The sequence below is a fragment of the Ctenopharyngodon idella genome, chromosome 11, assembly GCF_019924925.1.
Source record: "Ctenopharyngodon idella isolate HZGC_01 chromosome 11, HZGC01, whole genome shotgun sequence".
NCBI classification, from domain to species: Eukaryota; Metazoa; Chordata; class Actinopteri; order Cypriniformes; family Xenocyprididae; genus Ctenopharyngodon; species Ctenopharyngodon idella.
In genome coordinates, this window is record NC_067230.1 from 5,976,347 (window position 1) to 6,004,173 (window position 27,827).

Consider the following 27,827-nt stretch of genomic DNA (forward strand, 5'->3'; position numbering starts at 1 on the left):
TATTACAATTGTGGATTGTAAGTACAAAAGCAGATACAGCAGTACATCTGTATGCATATCCATTTACAAAAATATATGTATATCATCATTACCAAATCAAGTACTGCATGGTATCCAGAATTCCAGTACATTATGTGCCATCCATCACTTCACGTCAATTATCTCTATTTAGCGAGAGCAGGAGTAATGCCCATGCCAAATGGTGCACTTTAACTCACAGCATCCACTTATTTCTCATAGATTAATGATGTGAGCTGCAAATTAAAAAGTGGAGGAAGTACATGGCCCATGGCTTTATGGTTTTAAAATGAGTTTATACATCACACGCTTCTTTTTTTAATACCAACCTTGTAATGCCTTTCAGTTCGACATACTCGTGTTGACAATTTCATTCACACATCACCAGAGTGACACTTCAAATGCCTTCAAGAAAGAAAACTACCTTTTTGATTGTTTAACCTGAAGCTACACATCAAATTACATCTTAAGATGATATATGAAGTTAATTCAGACATTTTTCTTTCCAGGAACAGCCTGGAGCTCCAGGTGTAAGACCTACACTGTCTTCTCAAGATCAACAGACCACAAATGCCTTTTTTTCTTTTCTTTTTGTTTTTTTCAACACAGTATTTACGTGGAGGTTTTGTCTGCCTACTTTTGCTACATTTGTGTACAATACATTATACATCAGGCAGTTTGTGAACATTGTGTGGGCTGTGTGTCTGAGTGTCTAACGGGCCAAGTTATAACTAAAAGAAAACACACCTTATACCAAAAATGTATTTTTAGGTAGTGTGAGTCGGTATACTCACACTTTGTTGTAAAAATAAGACATTATAGTTGGCAAACTGTTCTGTATTACAGTGCCATTCTCATGTTTGAAAAAAAATTATAACAGTATAACAGCTATAAAAGCTGCACATTATATTTATTTATTTATTTCATTTTAACACAAAGTGGAAGCAATTTTAGACAGTGTTATTTAAGCATCACTGATAGACTATTGTAGTATATATATATTATATATATATATATATATATATATATATGAAAATCTGTTCTTAGTTAAAGTTTTAATTTATTTGTCTGTTTTTTGTTAATTTTATTTATTTATTTATTTATTTTTAATATGTCTATATAGTTTTTATTATATTTTAGTTTTTAGCTTTATTAATTTAGTACTTGAGCTTAAACTAAAAATTTAAAAATGTTTCCTTGGCAAAAAGACGAAATTAAAAAAAAAAAAAAAAAAAAGGTTTTTTTTTATATATATTTTTTTATTTTTAGTTAATGTTTGTTTTAATTTCAAATAATGTTTTTTAAACATTTTAGCTTTTTTATAAACCTCAAATTTAATACCTCAGAAAAAAAAATAAAATAAAAATAAGACAATTTTTATGCTTTTTAAAGACCCACAGATGTCCTGCCACAGCAAAATCAACTCTGCTCAGATTACATATGGTCCTTCTCTATATAGTGTTAAAGTAACACTGAAGCAGAGTTAAAGTCAATGAGATAATTAAGTGATTAATTAAGTTATGATTGAGCATTAGTGATGAACACCTGCTGTTAACAAGCAGAATCACTGAAGAGAAACACAATAACTACAAATGACTTCCAGCCACAGCCTTAAATGAAATCAACTGAAGATAAAAGACATTAAATCTCTCAAGACCTGAATAAACAACTCCACAAAAAGTATATTATCTCATTAACTTTAACTCTGCTTCAGTGTTATTTTAACTCTATGTAGAGAGGGACCATATGTTCTCTGAGCAGAGTTGATCTATACTAGTCAATATTTTATTGAAATATATAAGATATTTTGTATCATATATTACTAATGTGGCATTGCATAAGACATCTAATGACATTAAAATCTGTCTTCTTGACAGTTAGCATCAAATTTAAGTATGCCAAGTTAACAAAGGTTGACTTCACAAACAAAATGTCCAATATGGTGTTTGTTCAGTACACTGTTTGATTATCTCATTAATTAACTGAACTGAATGCTAAATTAACATACTCTGTTAATTCAGGGTATAATTTGCATTACTGTCATTTCATAATTTAAAATGTGGGCAAAAATTAAGTATTAAAAATTCGCCCATGAGCCAGAGTTTAAAATAAACAAATAAACTACTGCTTGCTGAAGTGAAACACTAATATTTTCTTGCCCTAACATACTGTTCGCCCCATCTCACGTAAGAAAAAAAATTTGCAAGAGCAAATATGTTTGTACAGTTCATATGGCATCAGAAGTAATTGCAGTAATACAGACCATCTCCCTCCCCCTCCAGTTCTGGAAATCCTCATTAATGAGTTTAAAGGGACTTGAAGCTTATGTAGCAATGACAGCAGTCAGTAGTTGAATGCTGGGCTGCTGCTTCTGCTTCTGCTTCACTGTCTCCTATTTCCTGCGTCCCTAATGTCTCTCTGGCTGTGGACATGACTGCAGGGTAAGAGACACAGAGGTGTCCTGTTGTTTGATATTCAGCGAGAGCAATGGGGCTGCGGTAATGGGGTGTGGAAAGGGGTTCAGAGGAAACTGTACAGTTTCAGACAGCTGAGAGAAAACAGAGGGAAGTCAAGATCCCTCATGTGTGTTTAAGACCGTAAAATGGGTCGAGACAAAGAGAAACATACTGTACTAAACAGAAGGACTGAGTACTGTTTACTGAAGATTATGTGTTGCTATGGGGCAAATATTAGAAACTGAAACATCCTATCATATAATAACAGGGTCATAGGATGTACTTCTGTGTGCATTACAGTTACTGAAATTACAGCAAATTACTGTAATATTTTTAGTCACGCAATGAAAAACATCATTATTTGCTCAGAAAAACCATCATCAAAAACATCACTAGCACTATTTGTACAGGATTAGTTTCAGATATAGGATGCCATGGATGGATGGATGGACGGACGGACGGACAGACGGATGGATGACCATTTTTGCTTTGTGGCAGGGCGCATTATCCTGCTGAAAGAGGCCACAGCCACCAGGGAATATCTTTTCCATGAAAAGGTGTACATGGTCTGCAACAATGCTTAAGAATGTGGTATGTGTCAAAGTAACATCCACATGGATGGCAGGACCCAAGGTTTCCCAGCAGAACATTGCCCAAAGTATCACGCTGCCTCCGCCGGCTTGCCTCTTCCCATAGTGCATCCTGGTGCCATGTGTTCCCCAGGTAAGCGAACACCAGCACCCGGCCATCCACGTGATGTAAAAGAAAATGTGATTCATCAGACCAGGCCACCTTCTTCCGTTGCTCCGTGGTCCAGTTCTGATGCTCAAGTGTCCACTGTTGGCGCTTTCGGCGGTGGACAGGGGTCAGCATGGGCACCCTGACTGGTCTGCGGCTATGCAGCCCCATACGCAACAAATTGTGATGCACTGTGTATTCTGACACCTTTCTATCAGAACCAGCATTAACTTCTTGAGAAATCTGAGATACAGTTGCTCGTCTGTTGGATCCGACCACACGGGCCAGCCTTCGCTCCCCACGTGCATCAATGAGCCTTGGCTGGATTCGAATCCTTGAAAATAACAATCAGTAGCCAGTCTGACCAGGCAAACAACTAAAAAACCTAAAGCAACATTTATACCCTTACATATAAACACTTTGATTCTGAGTCCTAAATCCAACTAATTTGTTGTTGGATGACAAACAGACCACAGCTCAGACGCGAGTGCTTGACCTTTGTGAGCCGTCGTGCCGCAGTGTTTTCCACCTCTAGACATCAGCGTCTGCTCCTGCAGGCACAGGAACAAGTCAGAGCGGAACAATGATCCGGCTCTAACTCCTGTCTAATGATGCCCGTCTGCTTGGAAATAGAGCAGAGGCTGATAAGAGAGGGCCACTTCTTCTGTCTCAAGTTTCATCCGTGTTATTTCAACTTCAGCTGTCACCACATCACTGACAGCTTAGTTCTTGTTAAATTCATCCACCTGCTCCTCATCACAATCCTTCATAATGATCTCCCACCTCCATTAGAGTGTTGCCATGTGCAGCAAACCCCTCGGAGTTTCGCCACATACCCTCTGAACCAGCTAGAGAAGGTGTCAAGTAGGTTACCTTGAGTCTCTTGAGTGTATTCAAACTACATTTCACAAGATCACAATACAGAAAGTGCAAAACACAAGAAAACAAACACTGTATGCTAATGTACATCTTCTTTTGCTGTTACATGTACAGCTCATGTACAGTAAGTGGATCCTTAATGCAGTTTTCTAAAGTAAACTGAATATACAAATATTGCATTATATGAGTACTGTATGCAAACTAAACATACTGTTATAAGACTCAAAATTCTCATCTGCCCTATTTTTTGTGCTCTTGTGTTGCAGGTAAAACGTCAAGTGTGTAAGAAATCAAATGTGCTTTTAAAATATAGCACATTAAGGATTAATTTCCTGAAGAAAATAGTTCTTGGAAGGCAGCAAAAGACTAATGTTAAAGTTTTAGGTAAGGTTTTAGGCTTTGGTTCTGTGTGAGGATTAACAACACAGCACCGTCTTTGCAGGGTAAAGGCTAAGCAATTAAATAAATGAGAAAAATTTAAAACATTCATTTAACAGTCCCATATTCTATCAAAAAGACAATGAGAGATTAAGTTTAAGCAATTTTAAAATTAAAAATAGATAACTCTAGAAAGTTTATAAAAAACAAAAAGTTAAAAAAGGCTGAATATAATTACAAAAAAAAAAAAAGCTTTACATAATTTGATACTTAAAAAAGTAGCTAATTTCCTATTTAAACAGGAAATTTGGGCAGGACATATTGAAGGCCTCCCTTATTTCCTTTCCTTTAAAAAAAAAAAAAAAAAAAATCACAGCTATCTTGCTATCTATACTTGCTAGTTGCTGCAGATAGTATAAGTGGGAGTAACTTTCTCATTCTACACTCTAAAAAGTAATTCAAGGGACCTGTTACCACAACTTAAATAATTGCATGGTTGCAAGTTAAAAATTCTTTTTTTTTTTTTTTTTTTAATTAACCCTCTGGGGTCTGAGGATTTTTGAGTTTTGACGTGCCCTAACATTTGTGCTTTTTTTAGTTGTTTATAATCATATTAAATGGCAAAAGTGTATTCAGCACTGTATTCAGCACGAACAAGGCTACCATAATATGTGAGCAACATGTATGTACATGTTTGTATTTTTGAGAGAATAACATTTATGCGTGGTTATTGGGGAAAAAAAATGGTATTTTAAGTCAATTTTGCTGCTATGTGAAGAAAATCCAGCAAAATGCGCCGGCGCGTTTCCCGACCCGAGTCCTTTTAAGTTGCAAACATTATTTTGTTGAGTTCTGTTGACATAATAATGTTGATCATTACATCAACTTAATATCATCTGTAATTAAACTCAATTTTTTGCGTTAATTGCCTTTTTTTTTAAATTAAGTTGTAGTAACGTAATGAAATTGTCTTAACTTCAGAAATTAGGCAGTGGATTTCTAGTTCCCAGCATGCTTTGCATAGGACTGGATAAGAAGAACAAATGTTGAAATTACGTGCTATTTTTGTTATTTTTTTTTGTGAAAGAAAAGACCTGTTAGTGTTTAATGCTGTTATGTTTGACATTTAAAAGAGTTTCTGTAATGTTGAAGTTTTTGTGGTTACTATTTTGCTGAAGAGTAGACACATGAAGGTAAACACTATTGACTCTATATAGCAATGACTGTGCTAATGCCAGTGACAAGTAATATCTTACTTGTTCATTAAATGTATGTTAAATAAGTTAGCATGTGCTATGATAGCTGTTGACTTGAACTGAAATAGACAATATTAATTGGTTCCAGGGCTACAATTCTGGTAGTTAAAGCGACTTTATTTGTTTGAGTAATCAACTTAAAAATTTGTGTTTATGCTACAAATTATTAAGTTCCTCTAACTGTAGCTTCTTGGTGGAACACAAATTCACTGTTGTGGTCATAACTCAAAAAAATTGATGCAAACGGATGCGTAACACTTTAGTATAGGGAACATGTATTCACTATTAACAACGTATTTTCCCTCAATAAACTCCTAATTTACTGCTTATTAATAGTAAGTTAGTTGTTAAGTTTAGGTATTGGTAGGATTAAGAATGTAGAATAAGGTCATGCAGAATAAGGAATTAATATGTGCTTATTAATTACTAATAAACAGCCAATATTCTAGTAAAATACATGCTAATAAGCAACTAGTTAAAAGACCCTAAAATGAAGTGTTACAGTTGTTGTTGTTTAGAGTGTAGGCAGCATTTGATTGGACAAAACTTTTCATTCTTTTTTGAAGAAAATCAATACAGTGCTGCCTTGCAATTTCTATAATAAATAGTTCAAAATAATCTGGATGAAGAGTAATTTAAAAAGTGTGTGACTAAAGTTTTGTAAGAGATTCTTCTTAAACAGTACATACATTATTAAATAATTACTTTGAATTAAAAGAACTTTTACACAATCACATGCATTGGCCCACAAATTGAGTGAGCACAGACCCGCGAATCTGCTTTCACAATTATCTACGTCTCGCACAGCCTCTGAAAAAAAAAAAAAAATCTATATTTAGCATTCCAGACTCCATCTGTAAGCATTTTTCATACATTTTCATCATCTTCTCTCTTCCTATAGCCATCTTGCCCTCCATTCTCCGCCTGTCCACGGCAACATCTGGCAATGAGAACATTCTGCTGCTGCAGGAAACGGCAAATCTGTTCTCAGTGCCCTTGAGCGTGGCACATTAACCTTACCTCAAATTTCACCCACCCACATCAGACACCGTAAATGGAAACACACCAGTTGTACGGTGCAGAAATAAAGGCATATTAAAGCTTGTATGCGTGCTTTTCGGCGAGAAAGAGGTAAAATGAAATGAAAATTGTATGCGACTCAGTTTTGCATGGTGAAAAAGAATGCAAAAGAACGGTTGTTTTCTCAGGATTTTAGATAGGTAATGATGGTAAGAACATTCCTCACACCATCCATCTTTCCTGTATCACAGCATTGTGTGCTGAAATCCTGTCAGTCCTGATGCATTCTGGGAAATTATGCAGTGGTATAGCTTCATAGAGTGATCCCGCTGACTAGTCAAAACGTCAGAGACTTCGCTGAAGCTCATATTCACTATAACTTTAGCTGACTGACATGTTATTTCCAAAGTAGTTACCTACAAAGCTTAGGTGATTTTTCATGTCTAGACAATCAAACGGAGGCCTAATTAGTTGTTAGTACACTACATAAACACAAAGCAAACTAATTTAAGTACTGAAACGGTTTACAATATCTTCAACATGCCTTACCTCAAATGTAATGTTTCGAGTTATTTCTACAGATGATCAACTGTCCATTTCACAAGCACTAACAAGATACAGATTGGATATACTCGGTTTGCTTGCATGGTAAACATCAATTTTGTGAAGGATTAATCCAAGAGAGATTGCGCTGGCTCCCAAAAAGCATATTTCAAGCTCACCAGAGGAGGCTGAAGTAATTAAGTGAGTGAAGTTTCCTCAGGGAAGCTGAGAGGCTTTCATTACCCTTTCCGATTCATTGTCCCAACCCAATATCAAACAGAATAGAGAGGAAGAGAATGCCACCTTCCTTCTGAGGCAGGCCGAGTGTGTAAATCTGGGTCCGGTATCTGACCTCTGGCTGGCTCGCTGCTTTTTTCCACTCTCTGGAACACTCCACAAGCTGTCAACATCCATGTCCACGTCAATCAACATCGCTGCCTTGTTCCCGATCTCCCTTCAGTTGCCTGTGAAGAGCAGGGCTACTGCTCAGATTTAACTACTTTACATAGCAGGAGATGTTGGCAAGAAACTGGGTAGACGATGATTACGCAATCTAAACAAAATGAGATAATTCTTTTTTACAGAAGCGCTATAGTAGACACTAAGGGTAATTGGGAATGCTAGGGTCACGAAGGCCGACTAATCAACTAGTCATCCAAAAACTGACTATAGATGATTTTTTTTCCCCCTCGTTTTGTTTTTAGATATTTTAGGTGGCAGTGCTTTAATTAGCATGCTAATTAAAATATTTAATTACTGTGCAAACTAAATACTAAAGCACAGGATGCTAATTAAAACACAGCTGCAAGAATGAAAAAAACAGAGAAAAAAAAAAAAAAAATCAACCTCACAAATCAACTAGCTGGTTGCTGGATAACTGGCCAAGTGGTCTTCAAACATTTTGATGCCAAGAAATCCTAAAATTAAACAAAGGCAGTGTGTGAAAAAGGATGATATAATTCTAAATTCGGTGTTAAATGATTGGCTTTTGTATACTGTTATAGTACGAAGCCAATAACAAATTATTAAAATATTAAATATATCTGGAAAATTTGTAATGTTAGATGTACAAACTATATATGTACTAATTGTACTAAACTAATGTTTATTTGTATAGCACTTTTCACAATACATATATCCTTCCAAACCAGTTTGACAGTCCTAAAATATTTTTTGTAAAACCATTTTTCTACCTCTCAAATTTCCCATGAACCACCTAGAAGCCCATTGTGGCCCTACTCAGTTTAAAAAGCCATAGACTACCTGATCATCATATCATTCAGCTTTCTTACATGTCTTACAATAACTCTTTTGTGTTATACAGAGAGAAAAAAAAAAAAAAAAAAATCATACAAGTATGAATTCATTCAAATGTGTTTTGCCAGAAAAGAAATGTCATTACACTACACCTTTTTTTTTTTTTTTTTTTTTATTAAGGGGACCTATAATGCCCCTTTTACAAGATGTAATATAAGTTTCTGGTGTCCCTAGAACGTGTCTGTGAAATTTCTGCTCAAAATACCCCACAGATCATTTATTATAGCTTGTCAAATTTGCCCCTATTTGGGTGTGAGCAAAAATACGCCGTTTTTGTGTGTGTCCCTTTAAATGCAAATGAGCTGCTGCTCCTGGCCGCTTTCCAAAAGAGGGTGGAGCTTTAACAGCTCGTGCTTCGGTTACTCCTCAACAACAACAAAGCTGGAGAATCTCACGCAGCCAAAATGATGATTGTCAGTAACGGTGTTCAGCCTCACATTGTTCAAACCGGAGTCGGACACTGATGGAGAGACTCAGGAAGAAGTTAAAACTTTTAGAATGCAACTGGACGTTTCTGAATAGTTAGTGGATACATTTATGTAGTTTCTGTGGAGTTGATTCAACACATCGACTAGCATGTGCCGTCACGTTAATCTTTTGTGCAAGTCCAGCATTGAATTGACCCTCGTTTGTGAAGCAGTCCGGCGTCAGATGACAGCATGGACAGCAACACTCTACTACAACAACTCTTCCTCTTCTCTAAAGCAGCCCAACATGGCCTCGCCCCCTTTGTTTCGTGTTCCCGGGGGCAGGGTTTATGTAAATTTTGGGGTTTGTGATGTCACCAACCCAGGAAGAAGCTCATTGTAGTCCTTACCAGCCGTTTGTTGTAGTCTTTAAAAATTGATTTCTGTAAAATAAAATATCTCCCTTAGCATTGAACTTTGAGCGTCGTAACTTTCCAGGTACTGTTTATGCTCAAACAGCAACATTACACAATAACTAAATTAAAAAAGTGAAAACAATCAAGGACCCCTTTAATTCCTCTCTTCACAGCAATTACTATTTTGATAACTTTTCATTATTTTTACTATTATTATTGTTATCTCACGCCTCATGCCTTAATTGTAAAATAAACTATGTTTATTGGCAGTTTTGTGTAGCGTTTTGTCTCTTGCCACCATCACAGCATATAATGCTCACAATCTCAATGTTGCCTCTTCTAACCCTAGACCAAAATTAGGAAGTTGTAACAACATGATTTCAACCTAATATAGCATACAGAAAACTGAAAGAAAACGAAACCTGTCTAACAAAGTCAGTACAGGAAGGGAACAAAAAACGCTGTATTTCGTCTTCTAAATTTGGTGCTCAATGGACCATAGAATACCTCTAATAAAACATGCAATTTAGAGCCACATCACTAAAATAATGGTGTCGCACCTTCTGCTTGCAGAACGCTGGCAGCACTGTGAGGTCTGGAGGCGTGAGGTACGATAATGTGCCATGTGTAATATCAACGCAGCCGAGCCGTCAACAAACCGAAATTACATTTTGATTTGTGAGCTCCCTCAAACACAGCTTGTATTCCCTTTGTGTGTATTTGTACAATCATTTGAAAGGCATTTCTTACAAACCACTGCACAAATCATATCTCCAATTATGATTCTTTATGATCTATAAATGTGGAGCTTTCTGTATTATTACTGTATTTTTTATTTTTTTTTAAAAACCAAAATTCCATTAGTCATTGATTGGTATAGATTTTTTTGGATTTTTGCACGCCATTAGCTCTAAGTTTTTGTTGTTTTTTTAAAGGGAAAAAAAAAAAAAACCCTACAAATCTCTTTTATCTCAGATCAGAGAACACAAGAAGACCAGTCGACCAACAGCTCTGTGCCAGACACAGCATATCAAAGTGAATGACGAAATGAGAAAAACTGAAATAAAAAAGCTATCATACATAATGAAGAGAAAACAAACGTCATTTTAAGTATTTTTTAAAGAGCTAGATCAATCAGTAGCAAGTACAACATTTGCAACAAGAAGGGACTCTAAAGTACTACAACATTTTAACTATTATTATTGAGGCTAAATAAATAAATACATTACCGTTATACACATTACAGTTTAAAAGTTTGGAGTCGTACGATTTTTTTATGTTTTTTTAATGTTCACCAAAATACAGTAAAAAGCTGCAATATTGTGAAATATTATTACAATTTAAAATAAATATTTTCTGTATAAATATTTCTGTGATGGCAAAACTGAAATTTCAGTCTTAAGTGTCACATGATCCTCCGGAAATCATTCTAATATGCTGATTTGATGCTCAAAAAACTTTTTTACTTTTATCAACGTTGTAAACAGTTGTGATGCTTAATATTTTGGGGGAAACTGCAATTTTTCAAGATTTTTGATGAATAGAAAGTTCAAAAGAGCTGCATTTTTTTTTTTTTTTTTTAAATATAAACCTTTTAGAACATTACAAATGTCTTTACTGTCACTTTTGATCAATTTAATGCTTCCTTGCTAAATAAAACTATTAAATTCTTTAAAAAATAAATAAATAAATAATCTTACTGACCCCAAACTTTTCAACAGTAGTGTACATATTTGTTGTTGCACAATATATTGGTACAATACTGGTTAGCATTTAGTTAGTGATTTTTATTTTTTTTTTTTTTACAAAATAGTATAGGAATTTTAACGTTGCTGCTTATTGGACAAGGTTATCGACCAGAAAATAAATATCAGAGCATCCCTATGTTTTTTTTCTAAGTTTGCCAGACATAAACACACACACACAAAAATAGCCATTATATGAATGACAAATATCGAGATATATGGCATTATGGAATACTAGTCAGTTTCTAGTGAACACAAGGCGTGAGTAAGGAGGCATTCGGAACGAGGGAAGACTCGGCAGATGGCGCGTATGCAGCAGTGTGGTGGATTGGCGAAGAGACATATGGTGTGATGCCACTGATGAAGAGCCTGGAGAAGAGAAGTGTGAAAGCACCGATGCTTTGAGGCCCTTTGAGAGCCAAAGCTACCAGTTTCACCACAACTGGACACAACTGATGCTGATTAAAAAGCACTTTTGCTTTTTTTATTAATATATTATCGATAATCATTTAATAATTTGTAATAATGAATTTAATAATAATCTACAATGAGGAACATTATATAACCTGCATGTAATAGAGTGATGATAGAAAAATGGAGCATGGGTGCAACATCCTTGAGCCTCCATTTCTCAAAAACGGTTACCTTCTTAATTATTCCCCACTAAGATCAAAAGCAGTGGTTGTTATTGATACAGTAACAGCCTCAATCCAGATGATGTAGAAAGCAGTTAAGAAAATATAATCAGCCGCGAGTAAAGCACTGAGACTCTTGATCTCACCTCTTTGTCACCTTTTTCAAATTTTCCCATAAGGCTACTATCAAAATCTTTTCTCAAAGTTGTCTTAACTAGTCGAGTCAAACTATACATGTAAAACCACTCCGCATTACGCCATATACTTCAGCCTCTCTTCTCAGAGTTGTTGAATGTCAGAGTAATTCAGCATACCGCTGTAGGTTGACATATGAAAGTCGCTGCCTCTCTAATAAGGACACATGAGATTTGACTGCCATGCATAAACCATTGCTGTTTATTTTGAATATTCATACCTCTCTGAAGTGTATTAACACATCCCTCTCCTGTTAATTGTCAGTCTAACTCTCTCTTTCATTTAAAACAGGTTCTAATTTCTGAATAAATAAGTGAGGAAAGAAAAGTTAGTGTAAGAAAAGGAACGTTGGGATATGTTTGACTGAATTTGATGAACAAGCCTTCATCTAGACAAAGAATCAGTTAAATATTTCTCCATCTATGCTTCTCGCTGCACAGTCCTGGTGGCTCTGAATAATGCAGACAGTGAGAAAACCATTCTGGAACATTCTAGTGGACAAATCCATCAATATTTACCCAGCAGATGCATCTGTCAACAGGAGCTGCGGTGAAACAAAACAGGCCAACATGATTCAGCGTTCTCATTGGCTAGGAAATATCTGTTTGTGAGTTCCAGGATGGAAAGGCGGCAAAAGAAATGATTAACATTTATTTTCCTTTCACGTCAGAAGACGGTGTTCTGGGAATAGGGGTAATACTGGAACCCGCATCAACCTGGGTATTTATTTTTGTACTATAAAGAGCCCCTCTCTGAGGCGAATTCACTTTTGATTACAGGTGTTGAAATCCTCTCGTTTTCTAGCCAAAAATGAGGAACCTCTCCAATTCCCCAACCTTTCAATCTTGGGCAGATCTCTTCCTCTTAAATAGGACAAGAGCACGGTGGAGATAGTGTGAGAGAATCTTTCTACGGAAGAGCTATGCAACCGTTCTCGCTTTGATTTATTGTGCCGTCTCAGTTCGGTGGCAAAAAGTTCCCACCTTATCGTCCAATCAGAAGTCAGCGGTAGCATATTTTAGCTATGCTTTGTGACCCCACTTTCAGTCTCTCTCTATCTTCCCCTCCTCTATCTTTCTCACCCTCTTTCGCACTCGCTTTATCTTCCGTCTTCTCTCTCATTGTTCGTTTTGTGTGTGTTAATGTGCACGCGTGTGTGTTTTGGCAGCAAGCAGAGCTGCATAATCGAGTGGCGGTTGGTGACTGATGAAGGCAGCATCAGACTTGCCTCTTTGACAGTCAGATTACTTAACGGCACAGGGGGTTGTTTAAAATGGGCAGCTCCCCTGCCATCAGTGCCAAACACAGGCCCAACTTTAGGGACAGGTGTGGGATCATTAGTGCCACAGCCTGCAGTCAGTCAACAAATAAAGCAGAGCATCAACAGAGAAACCACACATTCGCCCAGTCACTTGTCTTTTCATCCTTTTTTTTCCTTTAACGTGCAGGATGAAACATTATTTCTCCATCTTTCTTACTGAGAAAAAACAGAGTTAGTATAAAGGATTCCTTCTACTATCTTAAAGGAATAGTTTACTTAAAATTTGAATGTTCAATCATTATTTCCGCACTCTCGTGTCTTATGAAACCTGTATGACTTTCTATCTTCTGTGGAACACAAAAGGAGATGTTCAGCAGAGTGTCCAGGCTGCTCTTTTCCATACAGTGAAAGTGAATTGTGACCATGACTGTCAAGCAAGATTTCTCATGAGTAACGACTTTCTCACACAATGCTATCAAACTCTGAAGAATCTGAAAACAGTGAATAAGTCATGCAACTTTAATGATAATTTTGTTGCGCTTCATTGTTCTTTTTTTTTAAGCTTGAAAGCACTTGGTCCCCATTCACTTTCATTGTATGGAAGAAAGTAGGGTTAACACTCTGCTAAACATCTACTTTTGTGTTGATGAATGAAAGTTATGTGGATTTTTGAACAACATGAAGGTGAGAAAAAAAAAATTAGTAAATGCGTGAACTGAATTTAAATTCTCGGGTGAACTATCCATTTAAAGGCACAATATGTAAGATTGTTGGATTAAAACTACTAGAACAGTGTTATATATTTTGTTAACTTATGTACTTACATTATCTCAGATGTTTCCAAGAATGTTTAAATCCAGAGAAATAAGCAATTTTAACCAGGACACGGACCGTGTCCGTGCGTCGCCTATCAATGACATCATACCTGTGTTACTAGTGAAAATTTACAGTGTGCCTTTAATACAGGGCCGACATGATCACGTAGCCAGTTTTGTTATTATTACCTAAAACTATTAAAAATAACAGTTTTTGATAATTGAAAGCTAATAAAATAAAATAAAATAAAATAAAAAATACTTGAAAAAACTCGGCAATTAACTGAAAAAAGTGTTTAATTTGAAGTACAATTACTTAAACTAAAACTGAAATAAAAATAAATTGAAGTTAAATAGAAATATTAAGAAAAAAACTAATAAAAATGACAAAAGCACATAACAAAAGTACTAAAACTTGAAATAAAATCGAAATGAAAACTCAAAATATGAATAAATTCTATAACAGAATATAAATAATAATAAAATAACATGGCACAATATGTATTGCCTTGATACATAAAATTAATTTAGAATAATCAAATGTTTTAAAATATTATTTAAAATTTAAATAAAATGAACTCAGTAATAAAAGTCAAAAAGGACAATAATGAAAATAAAGTTGATGGCAAACATGCCAAAACAAGAAGTGCAGAAAAATTCAGCATCTTTTCAATACTTTGGCATATTGCAAGAAACTAAAAAAACAAAACAAAACAAAACAAAAAAACCTTTAAAAGCATCTTTACTGTGGGTGAGGAGCAGTAAACCGCAGAGCTCGAATTGAGCTGTCAGCTGAATTGCCGCATGGGTAAATGGGCCCAACTGTGGGGTGGCATCTCTGCACTGGGGAGAACAGCTCACTGCACTATCGAAGTCACAGAAATCCTTCAAGTCTCGCTTGGTCGCTTTGCACATGTCGCCCGGGCCCTGCCCTACACCACGGGGACCAGGCTGAAACACTCAATGTGCAGGGCTGGAAATGCCATCTCTAAATATGCTCCAAATCGAGTTGTAAAAAAGATGTCATTGTCTCACCCTCAACGTTTGACCTGAGGCAGCACCTGGGCTGCAAAATCAAACTCATATGAACGACAAACCCTGTTTGAATGGAAATATTTAGTCACAGACAGTAAAGGCCGAAGAGCTGGACATGGAACACTAAAGCCTGTTGTGTACAGTGAGATAAGCAGGAGATTACAGCTGTGAGCCTCTGGAAAGCATCCAGCGTCTCTCACACATGAAAGTGAATGTGGTTTAGAAGACCGGCACTAACAGACATTAGTCCACCTCTTGGATTTAGCTAAGACTGCACCGGTACATCACAGACAATGAGGTCACTACCTGAGAAGCCACATAAAAAAGGTGCTTGTCTCTAGAAACAAAAGCTCACAGTAAAAAGGCACAAAAGAAAACAAGAATGAGCATACATGGGTAAAACAGCGAGGGAGCAGCCAACCATGTAAAACAGAAGAGAAGCAGAAGAAATAAGAGAAGATCTTCAGTCCTGTTGACCCTTGAAGGCACGTCCACCACAATAAAAGCAAAAACATCAATGAAATTTGTGTTCTAAGTTCTCATTGGCTAATTCTGGCGCTCATGCCCCAGCTCACTGCGTGGGATGCCACCAATCGAGTTAACAAATAAACATTACCTCATTAGCATGTTATCAATGAAGTGTTATTCATGCAATCACAATGTTGACACTGAAATCTATTAGAGGGACAACTACGTTTAGACACTTAATAGCAAGCTGTTCGGAATGAGAAGGACACTTACTGAGTCTCTTGGCGGCTTCCAGGGCTTCAGAGGCAGTGTCAGCCACAAAGAACCGCTGTACGGTCACACCGCTGTCCTGCATCAGCTTCTTGCTCTGGTACTCCTGCAGGTTCAGCCATCTTCTGGGGCTCACCCTCACTAACTAAAAAACACACAGACATATACAGTTAATAAATATCAATATATATCAATAAATTCCTGCATTCCACATAGATGTCGCATCGACTTTTGATTCTAGTTATGATGTGAATCCGATGTGTTGACCAGCAGAATACTGGTTGGTTTGAAAGTGACTCCTTTGTGAGCTGTGGTTCATGCATCACTACACTATCGACAGTGGACTACGGAACTTTTTTTTTGAAGACAAAATTTCACTGAAATTTTGCTAATGTGACCATGCCTTTAGACTAATGTGACCATACCTGTGACCATACCATGCCTTTAGACATAGTTAGTCTTAGTATGCCCTCAATAATTTTGAATATACTGCTCTGATACTTCTTGACATGGAGTGAACAAGTTCATGACAAATTGTCACATCTGTCCAGTTTAACTCCTGGATGATGAGCTCCTTAAATGCCCTGATCTTTAATGGGGAGTGTTGCTCAACTCGTCTCTACAGAATCCCCCACAGGTGCTCAAGAGTGTTAAGACTGAGTGCAATACATGTCCACTGAAGGTTTTTCATTTTGGCACTTTGGGCTTTGGAAATGGCTAACTGACTTTATTGTGCTTTGGCTACAGTAGGTAGTTCCAGTGAGAACAACAACCATGCATGTCATTTCTGCAGGCTGCATCTTACTCTGTGAGATAAACAGTCACTCTTTTCATAGCTTTTGCTGGCTCTGAGACACTCGCTTGGTATTTCTCCTGCTCTTTGTCTAGCAAAAAAATCCCTCATCACTAAATGAAAGCTTAAAATGAAGGCCTGATTATTTCAGGGGCCTTGTCATAAGTCCATTGTTTTTGAATTTCTGTGTTACTTTTGTTATATTTTCACACTTAAAACAATGATTTGGTAATCCTCTTGTACCACTGTCCTCTTTTGTGCTAAGAAATAAGTCTCCTGACAGTTCTCTCTCAAGTGGTTCCATTCTTGTAAGCATTAAGTCTGAGAATGATTCAGTGGGTTATATAACACTTTTGATTGTCAAGAAATTACTTCTCTTTAAGTGTTTTGGTTCAACATACTTACCTGTTGATCAAACATTGCGTTAAACTTACACCAGAAATTTTTTATTTTGATTTATTTAGTAACTTTTAGGAGGGTGTACTCATTTTTGCTACACAACATTTTATCACCTTGATAAGAAAATCTTATTTTCCTGACATGCTTCTTTGTAAATTGATTAAGCAGACTTGCTGGAACATTATATCTCTAAAAGAACCTTAACATGTCTTCTAAGTAATTGAGTAATTGCTGACTTTCAGAAGTTTCAGAAAAGGTGTGCTGTGCACTGTATATACATATATATATATATATATATATACACATATATATATATATTTTTTTTTTTTTTTTTTCAATTTTATGTCTGAATCTGCAGTATGGAGCCTGGCAGCAAAGCGGTGATCAAAGGAATCTGAAGGGCAAAGGAAATTTTAAAATTTAATTTGATTTTGCTTATTTGTTTTTGGAATTTTTACAGTTTTACAATTTAGTTATATCAAAGTTCAACAAAGAAATGTTTTTAATATATTACATAATTGTGTAGATTCTATTTAAGAATGTCATTTTTATTATATTTCTATTACACTATTATTATTATTTTTTTTTATTTTTTTTTATTATAGTAATATTTTAAAAATTTTCATTTGATTTTGCTTGTTTGTTTTTGGAATTTTTGGAATTTTTACAATTGTAAGATTTAGTTGTTCAAGTTCAACAAAGAAATGTTTTTAATATATTACATAATTGTGCAGGTTCTATTCGAGAATGAGAATGTCATTTTTATTATATTTTTATTACACTATTATTATTATTATTAATATTATATAGTAATATTGTTAAAATTTCATTTGATTTTGCTTGTTTGTTCTTGGAATTTGATGGATGCAAATCAAATGTCTAAGGGTACGTTTACACGACAATGATGTACTCAAAAACAGAAACGTTTATGCCTATAGACTGAACATGTAATCAGTGCTGGGGAAAGTAACTTTTAAAAGTAATGCATTACAATATTGTGTTGCACCCTAAAAAAGTAACTAATTGCATTACATTACTTTTGCGTTACTTTTTCTCACCTAGGCTGTGCTTGCTTGCTTGCTAGTGTTTTAATAACAGCAACAAAAAAAAGTTATATTTTTGGCAAATGTAATAGCCCTTTCACACCAAAAGTGAAATGAATAAGCGTCATACTGAAGGAAAAGCATATTTACGCCTGTACAGTAGAAGGTGCAGCTCAAACAAACCTTTCATTCTGGATTAAAGAAGAATTGGATACAGGAGTAGGAAGTTCAACACTCTTATTTCTAAATCTAATCTAAAGTAATTTTTGCTTATTAGTATATTGCTTATTAGATTAGTTATTGCTTATTAGATCAGGTCAGCAACAAAGACATTGGTTAATAAAGTGAGATTAAATGCATAAAGTATATTTGTGTAATTTAATATAGTTAATTATTACAGGTTTGCGTAAAACTGTGAGATTGCATTTCACTGTTTTTATTCATTTTGTGGAATAATAAATGTGTTCGTGCAAGTGAGATGAGTAAATGCATGTTCACATTTAGTCTAGAACTACAATAACCATCATGTTCACACAGCGAACACAACACCTCTGTACTTTATTTCTCTCAACATGGGGACAGGAGAGCTGTCAGTCAATAAATGTGAAAAAGTAACGTGTTACATATTTGAAAAAGAAACTTAGATATTTTGTTGTAAATTGAAAAAGTAATGCATTACTTTACTAGTTACTAGAAAAAGTAATCCAATTACGTAACTCATGTTACTTGTAATGCATTACCCCCAACACTGCATGTAATACACATGTGCATGACGTCACCGTTATCACAAATTCACGTATTTGTAGTTTACAAGGAGACTGTAACGGTATCGTTTTCAAAAAAGTGCACTTTGAAACTCATTTTCAAAAGTTTGCATTTTCAGGCCCCCAAAACGCCATTGTCGTGTAAATGAATGTGTAAAATATATAAAAAGTACACATAAAAGTGTGGTCACAATTATCTTTGCTCAGCAAAATTTCATGGACAAAATCCAGTAATTTCAATAGGAATCCACACGAAACATTTCCCAATGTCGCATCGGGTTCAAGTATTTGTATGCAAATTTGCTGCACTGACCAATACAGTACTTCTTGGTTTGAATGTGACTTCTTTGTGAGCAGTGTTTAGTGCATCACTACACTATTGACAGTGGATTATGGATGCTTTTAGTTGGCGAAATTTCACAAAAATTTCAATAATGTGACTCCGCCTTAATCACACGTTGAATACTTTATATGTGCCAAAGTTCTGCTGCTGCTTTGAAAACATAAATAAATCCTTACAAAAAAGTTCTTTGGCAGTGCCATGATGCAATGCTGGTATCATATAGTAAGACCATGGTACTCCGATACATGATATATTGTACTCCAAAGTACTTGCAATATACCCAATGTCCAAACAAATATGGCCAAAATATGTCCAAAAAACAAACAAACATAGTAGTATCATTGTACTTTTTTTGTAAGTGAACCTACAGTCAAACTGTATCATAATATCCAAACAGCTCTCATTATATATGTGACAGTTCACAGAGTTCACAGTATGTTCTGCCATACCCAGCTACCATGAATACACATCAAACAGGTTTATTGAATTCAATTTTTTTTTTTTTTTTTTTTTTTTCAGGCACATCTTTGAAGTCATTTCACAACAGACATCAACTGTAATAAACAGCTTCAAGTCTTGTCTTTTTATTCATGTCTTGGCTTCCATTCAGGCTAAGATTTCTAATCGTTGCAGCTTGGCACTAAGTTAATATTCACACACATTCATGATCACATCCTTTGATGAGCATTTAGTGTGATAGTTAACAACCCATAAGACACTCATTAAATAGACAATTTCCCATTATTCACCACTATAGAACGAGTAAAACAGGTTAACAGAGCGGCACAGTGCTAAATCCAGTCAAGCACCTTATTAAGTCATGATTTTGAAAAACTCTCTATGGCTTCTACTAATTGAGCGTCTACGTGTCTCCATGGAGAATAATGAGGGTGGCCACCAAAGTTGGCAGGCTGTGGAAGAACACTGAGGAAGTGTACAGTCAGAAGTGCATACTTAAGTATTTATTCAAACACAGTGAGACATCACTAACAAGCTAAGTGAAAATAAAATGAATACGTAATGTAGCGCATTTATTCAGCAAAATGTGGACTTCCTCTATAGAATTATTTTTTTCTAGTTGACAGCTATGGACATAGGTAAATATAACATTATGTGGCATATTGTTTACAAGCTGTTTTGTAAGCCTTTGTAAAAGTTCGTAAGCCTCCAATCCACTCACTAACTTAATCGCTCTCTGATAAGAGTCAGATGATGCACTACTCTCATTCTCAGCAGTGTTCTTCTCAACGGCTGCATTTCATCATTTCACTACAATACATCACAGTACGCTTTGACTGTGCTGGGCTACACTGAACTAAATAAACTATGATTTATCATATCATTGCATTTGGTGCTTACAGCACATTTCTCATAAAAGAAAACAGATAGTGAAAGCATTCGTTTGGTAAGTTTAGTCAAAACTTTAATACTGCAATGACAATTTCCAGATGCCGTATGCATTGTACAATAAATGTTCACTCTCTCACCAAGCACAGAATATGACATCTGTAATAGACTTCGGGTTTTCAGGATCATGTAAAACCAATTTCTTGTATTCTTACAAAAATCATTAACCAAAAAAGTGCCAAAAGGTTCCATATATTATTTATATATATATATATATATATATATATATATATCATAATTCAGTTGCTGAGTCCTCTGAGGGTCATTCCTAATGGCAGTGGTGTTGCATTCAATGCATATTTTTACCTTTGTATGGGGGTGGATACAGCCACATTTAAAACTGGAAATAGCTTCCTGTTGTACAAGCTAGCTGTCATTAACATAACTACTTACAAAGAGTTCAGTGGAAGAACACTGGGTAATAAAGCTGCCTCACACATGAATCTATAAGCATACCTTGTGCTTAAGTTTAGTGCACCTGGTCTGTGTTGTGTGATGTCACAAATGCGGTGCCATTGTTATACAGTGACAAAACACATAGTTGTAAATATACTGAAAAGTTTCGGATTCCCTGCATAGCACAGGCTCCAGAGCAACATTTACCTTCAGTCAGCCACACAGTTGAAGGTTTTTATTTAGACTTCACAGTTGAGGGTTTATTTTCTGACTGTGTAGGGCACAAAGGGCTTAAGGTTCACTGCTTTTTATTATTTCATATGGGAAATAAGTGCTGTTTTCTCGACGGATTATGCTTCATTGTATCAACAATAAATATATCAAGTGTGCTTTACATGAACAAAACAAATATTAATAAAGAGACATGAGAGATGGTGAGAGAGACAATTCTGAAAGGGTGGCTTCTTTTTCAGAAAAAGAAAACAGGTGGGGGATAAAAAGAAAGATCAACTGTCATGTTACAATGTCTTCATTTTTTTTTTAAGTTCATAGCATGTAACCTGTGAACGCCATGTTAAGCTAATAGGCCAAGCTGCTAACTGAAAACACAAAGACATTTTTTGATATAATGTGTTATATAATCCAAGTCATGAATCAACATTTTCAAGATTAACACTAAATACCTGATGAAGTAACTCTGCAACACTATACAATAAGGTTCAGTTTGATAACATTATCTGTTCATCATAAAGCGATCATATCTCTCCACAAGACTAAATAGTCAGATTCATATGGATTTGTTTTATGACACCTTTATGATCTTTTGGATCTTTGATGTTTTGGTTACCTAGACTTTAAACGAAGAGACGGAAACCTCACAGGTTTCATTAAAAATCTTATGATTTGTTTTTTGAATATTAGCCAAAAACTGATGGAGTGTAAATGTAAATGTGTAAATGATGACAGAATTTTCATTTTTGGGTGAACTATCCCTTTAAGTATGCTCTAGTTTTTTTTTTAATACAAAAACCAAAATATTGCCATTAAATATTGGCCTTATAATAGCAATTTTTGCATATTCTGACATACTAAGCTTGTATTTCCAGCGTCAATTAAATTTTAACAATAAATATTCACTTAAATGACTTTATTGCATATTAATTTACAGACTTTTCTGTTTCATTGTTTTTCCAATTCATTTAAATATTATATTTTTGTAAAATGACTGGTTAATACTGTAAATGTACACAGATTTGATTTTATGTACTGTTTAAAGTTATTAAAAAAAAAGTTTATACATTATTTTAGTTATTGTACATAAACTACTGTAGATAGACAGAACAGCTTCCTAAAGTGACAAATAAAAGCCCCAAATTAACAGAGATAACCTGAAAAGTCATTTTTTTTAATGTACGTATTTTTTATGTATTTAATGTAATTATCAATATACTGTAATTTAATTAATTGTGACTGTAAAATGTGCTCTGTATTTTTACAGTGTGTTCCATAACTGCAGTTTTCTGTAATTTGACAGAATCCACCAGGAAACTATATGCTGCCAGAATTTTTACCATTTTTTACACTTATTTTAACAGTGTAGTTAATGCATTCCATCTGATGAATAATAAAAACATTAACAGCCAATCAGAATCCACTCGACTTTAAAGAGCTTGAGCATTTAAAGCGGCAGATGACATGAACCACACGCTTAAGAACAGTATAAACAGAATGTTATAAATGTATCACGTTTATAAACACAATAAACAGAATGTTATCATCTTAACAGATGGGTGCTTAAATAGTTATTATTATAGTTTTCGTTCTTGGTGTGAACAGGCCTTTACTGTTTCTTTTACACCGAATAGAGCACCCATAAAAAGCTGGTCCCAAACTATCCTCAGATTTACGACCTTGTGTCAGTCAAAGACAAGGAAAGCAAACTCTGGCATTAGATTCCAGGTGTCAGGTGCATAAACATCTAAATCTGGATTCTAATGAGAGAATTATAAGTTTAAAAATATCAGCTCGAAAGCCTGGATCTGAGGCGATGATATTCGCCTAACAGTTATATTTTTGTTTCCTGTTCCAGTCCACCTTGATTAACTGGACTGTGGAAGTGCTAAAACAGCTCCATGGCAACCTCTTTGCAAATGTTAGTGGTAATTGTTTTCTTTTCCCCCTTCTTGCTAAATTTAGCGGGAACCCACTTTGTAGCTTCACAGGTTATTAGTTCACTCAAGGGCAAAGGGAGGTTGAGGTGCATCGGGACCGGGAGGTGGGCGTCAGGAGCGCGAGCACTGAGCGGGAGGAGGCGGTGAGAGGGGGGACGGCAGGTGTCTGATCTCCCCTGAGACTCTGCCTCAACAGTAATTATCTTCATCAGCACTCAGGAGACGCCACCAGCTAAATACCAACACACACACACACAAGCACAGCTTTCTACACCAAACAAACACACATGCAGCTGAAGTCTCCAAAATACAAAAACAGAATAGATGCCCTGGCCTTATATAGAAAAAAACAAACAGATATAAAGTAAATTAAAGCTGCAAGCAGCATTTACCGGGGTTCAAGCATTTAAGGCCTTTAAGCACATAAAAAGGTATATTTTATTTAGCAAACATGTAAGTACTTAGATCATAGATGGAAAAGACCATTTACAGGCAATACAGGCAATTTACTAAGGAAAAATATGCTTTTTAAAGGTTTTTTGACAGCGCCACCAAGCATGTCACCACTTAAATCACAGAGGAACAGCTATTATATATTAAACCAAACACAGAGAAATAAAAGACTTAAACAATAATACTTGATGCAGACTAAGCATGCTTACACACACACACACACACACTCAAACACACACACCACTTAATGGCTCACTTTCATTTTGTTTCAAAGCAGTGTCTGTTTTGTGTTTAAAGTACATTTTCCATGTTCACTCCATTAATTAAACATGCTTACACACACATTTTGCTGCAGATATGGATATTTAAAATCAATGATAGGTAAGAAAATGCTTATTCCAGGTTTCCCCTTTAAAAATCATCATTTTCAGGTCTCAATGTAATTGTAATGTTATATTATTGCAAAAACATCGTCAAATTAACAAAAGAAGTGGTAAACCTTGACAAAAAAATGTGATTTGTAATGATATTATTAGGATTTTTATAGTGTAAAAGGGATTTTAAACGACAAAACCTTGAACTATATTAGTGGCCTTCTGCTGCCATTTGGTGGCAAATGACAATTTTAGGAAATTGCCATTCCAAACATAAGAACATTGTCATTCAACACCTTTTTAACTGTTAGAGGTAGCTATTGTCCTGATCTCCATGAAATAGCTTGTTTAGAGTCATGTCACACGTGCTTGCTTATTTTCAGAAAGATCTGAGCATTCCTTGAAGAGATATAGGCTTTCAGGGACACTTGGTCAAGGCCACATTTTGAAATGACCCTTTTATATCCGCTAAAGCAAAAGTTCAACTTTTTTTTGATAATTATTAATCTACAGAGTCCAGTGAATTGTACTGCATTAGTTTTATTCAGATTGAGCAAATATACCTAGGACTAGTATGCAAAAGTAGGTTTTTAAAATATTCTTGAATGAACGATTTGATTGACAAAATAAATGATGGGTAACGAAATGTTTACTGCAAGTCTCCTTAAAGTTTCACATTACTCATAATGTGGCACAATTGTCATTAATACTTCAACAGAAATTAAGTGATGATTTGACAAATGTGATTGTATACATTATAATAGTGATTTTATCAAGTCTAAATATGCATAATAGAACAATATTAGGATGACAAAATGACTACTTTAACCAGCAGGTGGCAGCAAAGGACCAGCCATTGGCTCACTTTCATTTTAAAAATGGTCTGTGTTTGGTTTGAAGTATATTTTCCATGTTAACTCCATTAAACATGCTTACACACATTTTGTTGTAGATATTTGAAATACATGATATAAGAAAATGCTTAGTGCAAGTCTCGTCTTTCTAACATTATTTCTGGTTTATTTAATGAATGAATGAATGAATGAATGGGAATTTGGTTTTTCACTTATATCTCGGGAACAGGACGTTGAAAAATTCTGAAACTAGTGTTCAATAGTGCTCAACGGGCCCTGTGGAACAAGACCATCGCAGGGGTAGTAAGTGGTGGGGGTCGGGAGTTACGCCTGGTCAAATGCATATATTTTGTGCTTATATCTCGAGAACGCCCAGGCCAAATCGCACCAAACTCAAATTGAATCTAATCGGGGAAAGGGCCTTTCCAATGAGTCCTTCCCTGAGGTTCTCGGAGCTAGGGCTTGGGAGTTATGGCCACTTAAATTCGGGGGTCCCTTGAACTAGCGATCCGCAGGGGCGCGTCCCCGAGGCCCGTGACTGATGTCCCCGGAGGGGACCTTGCCATCTGAGTTTGAGCTTGCGGGGACTTTCAGTTCCTGAGTTATAAGCAAAAATGTACTGAGGGTGTGACGTCATTGGCGACTGCCATTTTAAATTGAGCCCGGTAGTTTTTGGCTAATATCTCGGTGAAAATTCAACAAAAATGCCTGAAATTCATACTGTGGACAGAGTTCATCTAGACGGTTCGAATGAGCCTGGTGCTGCCTGGATTGTTGAATAAAGTCATTATTTTTGTTTTGTTTTTGCGCACAAAAAGTATTCTTGTCACTTCATAACATTAATGCTGAACCACTGCAGTCACGTGGACTATTTTAATGATGTCTTTAGTACCTTTCTGGACCTTGAAAGTGGTGGCTAAATTGGTGTCTATGGAGGAGTCAGATACCTCTCGGATTTCATCAAAAATATCTTAATTTTTGTTCCAAAGATGAACGAAAGTCTTACGGATGTGGGACAACATGAGGGTGAGCACTTTATGACACGATTTTCATTTTTGGGTGAACTAACCCTTTAACGCGGGTCCTAAAACTCTTGCCTGATCATAACCCTTCTTTTTCCAGTGAAATTATTCTGACCTTTCTCTTTTGTAATGTCTCTCAGCCATCTGTCTTTCTACAGTCTATCTTCAAATCGTCCTCTTGCTCACTCTCTCTCCTCCCCTATTATGAATGGACACACCCCCTACTGCTGATTGGCTACAAGAATGGTGTGGTGCTTGGTCTGATTTACTTTCAATTTCTCAGAAATCGCTTACTGCACCTTTAATGTAGTTAAAACTATTTATAGGCCTACGGAAGAACATTTCCACCAAAAAAAAAAAAAAAAAAATCATGCTTTGGTAAATCATAAATTATGACTTAAAACGTAAAGATTAGTATGTCATAATTATGACAGTCGAAATTGACAAAAATTCATTATTATGTAAAAATTATTATGTCATTATGATGATCAAAATTAAGTTGTCAAAATTGTTTGTCATAATTTTGAAAATTATTTATTTCACTTATTATGTGGTGGAATTGGGCTTCCATAATATGCTTTAGTATAATGTGGCTGACTTATATGTGTGACATGCAAAATATTGTCGCTATTCACTATAAGCTAAAACTCCTTAAACATACCAACTGCAGCAAAATCTAAATAAAATTTACCCTCATGAAGTCACAGGAAAGCAACAAAAGCTCACCACCATAAAAGCTGACACAAACCTAAAACCCTATTTCTCAACTTTCTCCATGAATAATCAAGTCAATTTAATTCAGAAAATGAAACATTTTCAAGTGACTTTTGGTTAGGGTTTCACTTTCGGCAAGCGTGAAGCGAAAACCTTGACATTCTGCAGTGATTGTTTAACATCAAAGAATGGCACAAAAATAAAGTTCTCCATTTCCTTTCAAAAGTATTTCTTTCAACAGCTCAAAACAGTCAATTTTAGCATCTCATCATACATCAATTCAACAATGGCACTGTAAATACAAGCATTAATAGTTTCAAGAGTGTGTTAATAACTTTAATGTCTTAGGTAATTAATTTAAAGGTTAATATTAATTTGAAACTTTTAAAGACATGTCTCAGTACATTGCATTCGATTTCATATTTTTATTCACATTGTTTATCGTACACACGCTGTAATTCTCTCAAGACAGTGTTGAGTGTTGTTACTGCCTCACGCTACCAACATTGTTGATGTAAGTCCGTCTCCTTCTAACCAACCAGGCCAGAAAGTTCCCACCAAAAACACTACCATAAATCACAAAGTTAAAAATTAGATGATTGTATCAAAAAAGTAATAAATAAGTTAAAGTACTGTAAAAGTAAAACTATTATGGTCTTATAAAAAATGACCACCATTTTAGGCTGCTTCCCAGTGGAAAAAAAAGATCTTGTTATGTACAACATTCAGCATGTACCATGTTCAGTTTGATCCCGCCACAAGCAGAACTACTACTCTTCTGATATTTGAGAAAAAAAATGTCATCATGTATGCGATTTTTGCGGCCTTAAGATTTATGAAAATGTATTGGGAAGGAGAATGTATCTTGTATCTTCTATAGAACACAATAGAAGATATTTTGAAGTACGTATCAGTGTTCTCCATGCATTGAAATTCAACGGGGTCACGACAAGTCACCATTATATAAATAAAGCTTTATACAATACAGACTGTTTCAAAGCAGCTTCACAGTAATAAACAGGAAAATAACAGAATCTATGCAAACATCAAATATGGAACACATTCAAATCCTGCTGTACAGCAACTCTACAAAGACAATGTTATTCATCTCAAGTCAATTCATGTCGATGTTAAAAAATTTGTCAATTATGAAAAAGTCGATTCAGCCACGTAAATGCCCCACAATCCTAAAACAAATTTATTCACAACTGACCTAAACATTTGCTTTTCTTCTCAAGTATC

At 35.5% G+C, this 27,827-nt stretch overlaps 1 protein-coding gene across 1 annotated transcript in view; it reads right to left on the reverse strand.

Annotated features, from left to right (window-relative positions):
* The window catches only part of suclg2 (succinate-CoA ligase GDP-forming subunit beta), a 125,382-nt gene that overhangs the window by 77,483 nt on the left and 20,072 nt on the right, over nt 1-27,827 (reverse strand). Inside the window, exon 2 of the mRNA XM_051912139.1 lies at nt 15,856-15,997. Within this exon, the coding sequence (XP_051768099.1) occupies nt 15,856-15,997 (142 nt within the window). The remainder of the gene's footprint in view (nt 1-15,855; nt 15,998-27,827) is intronic.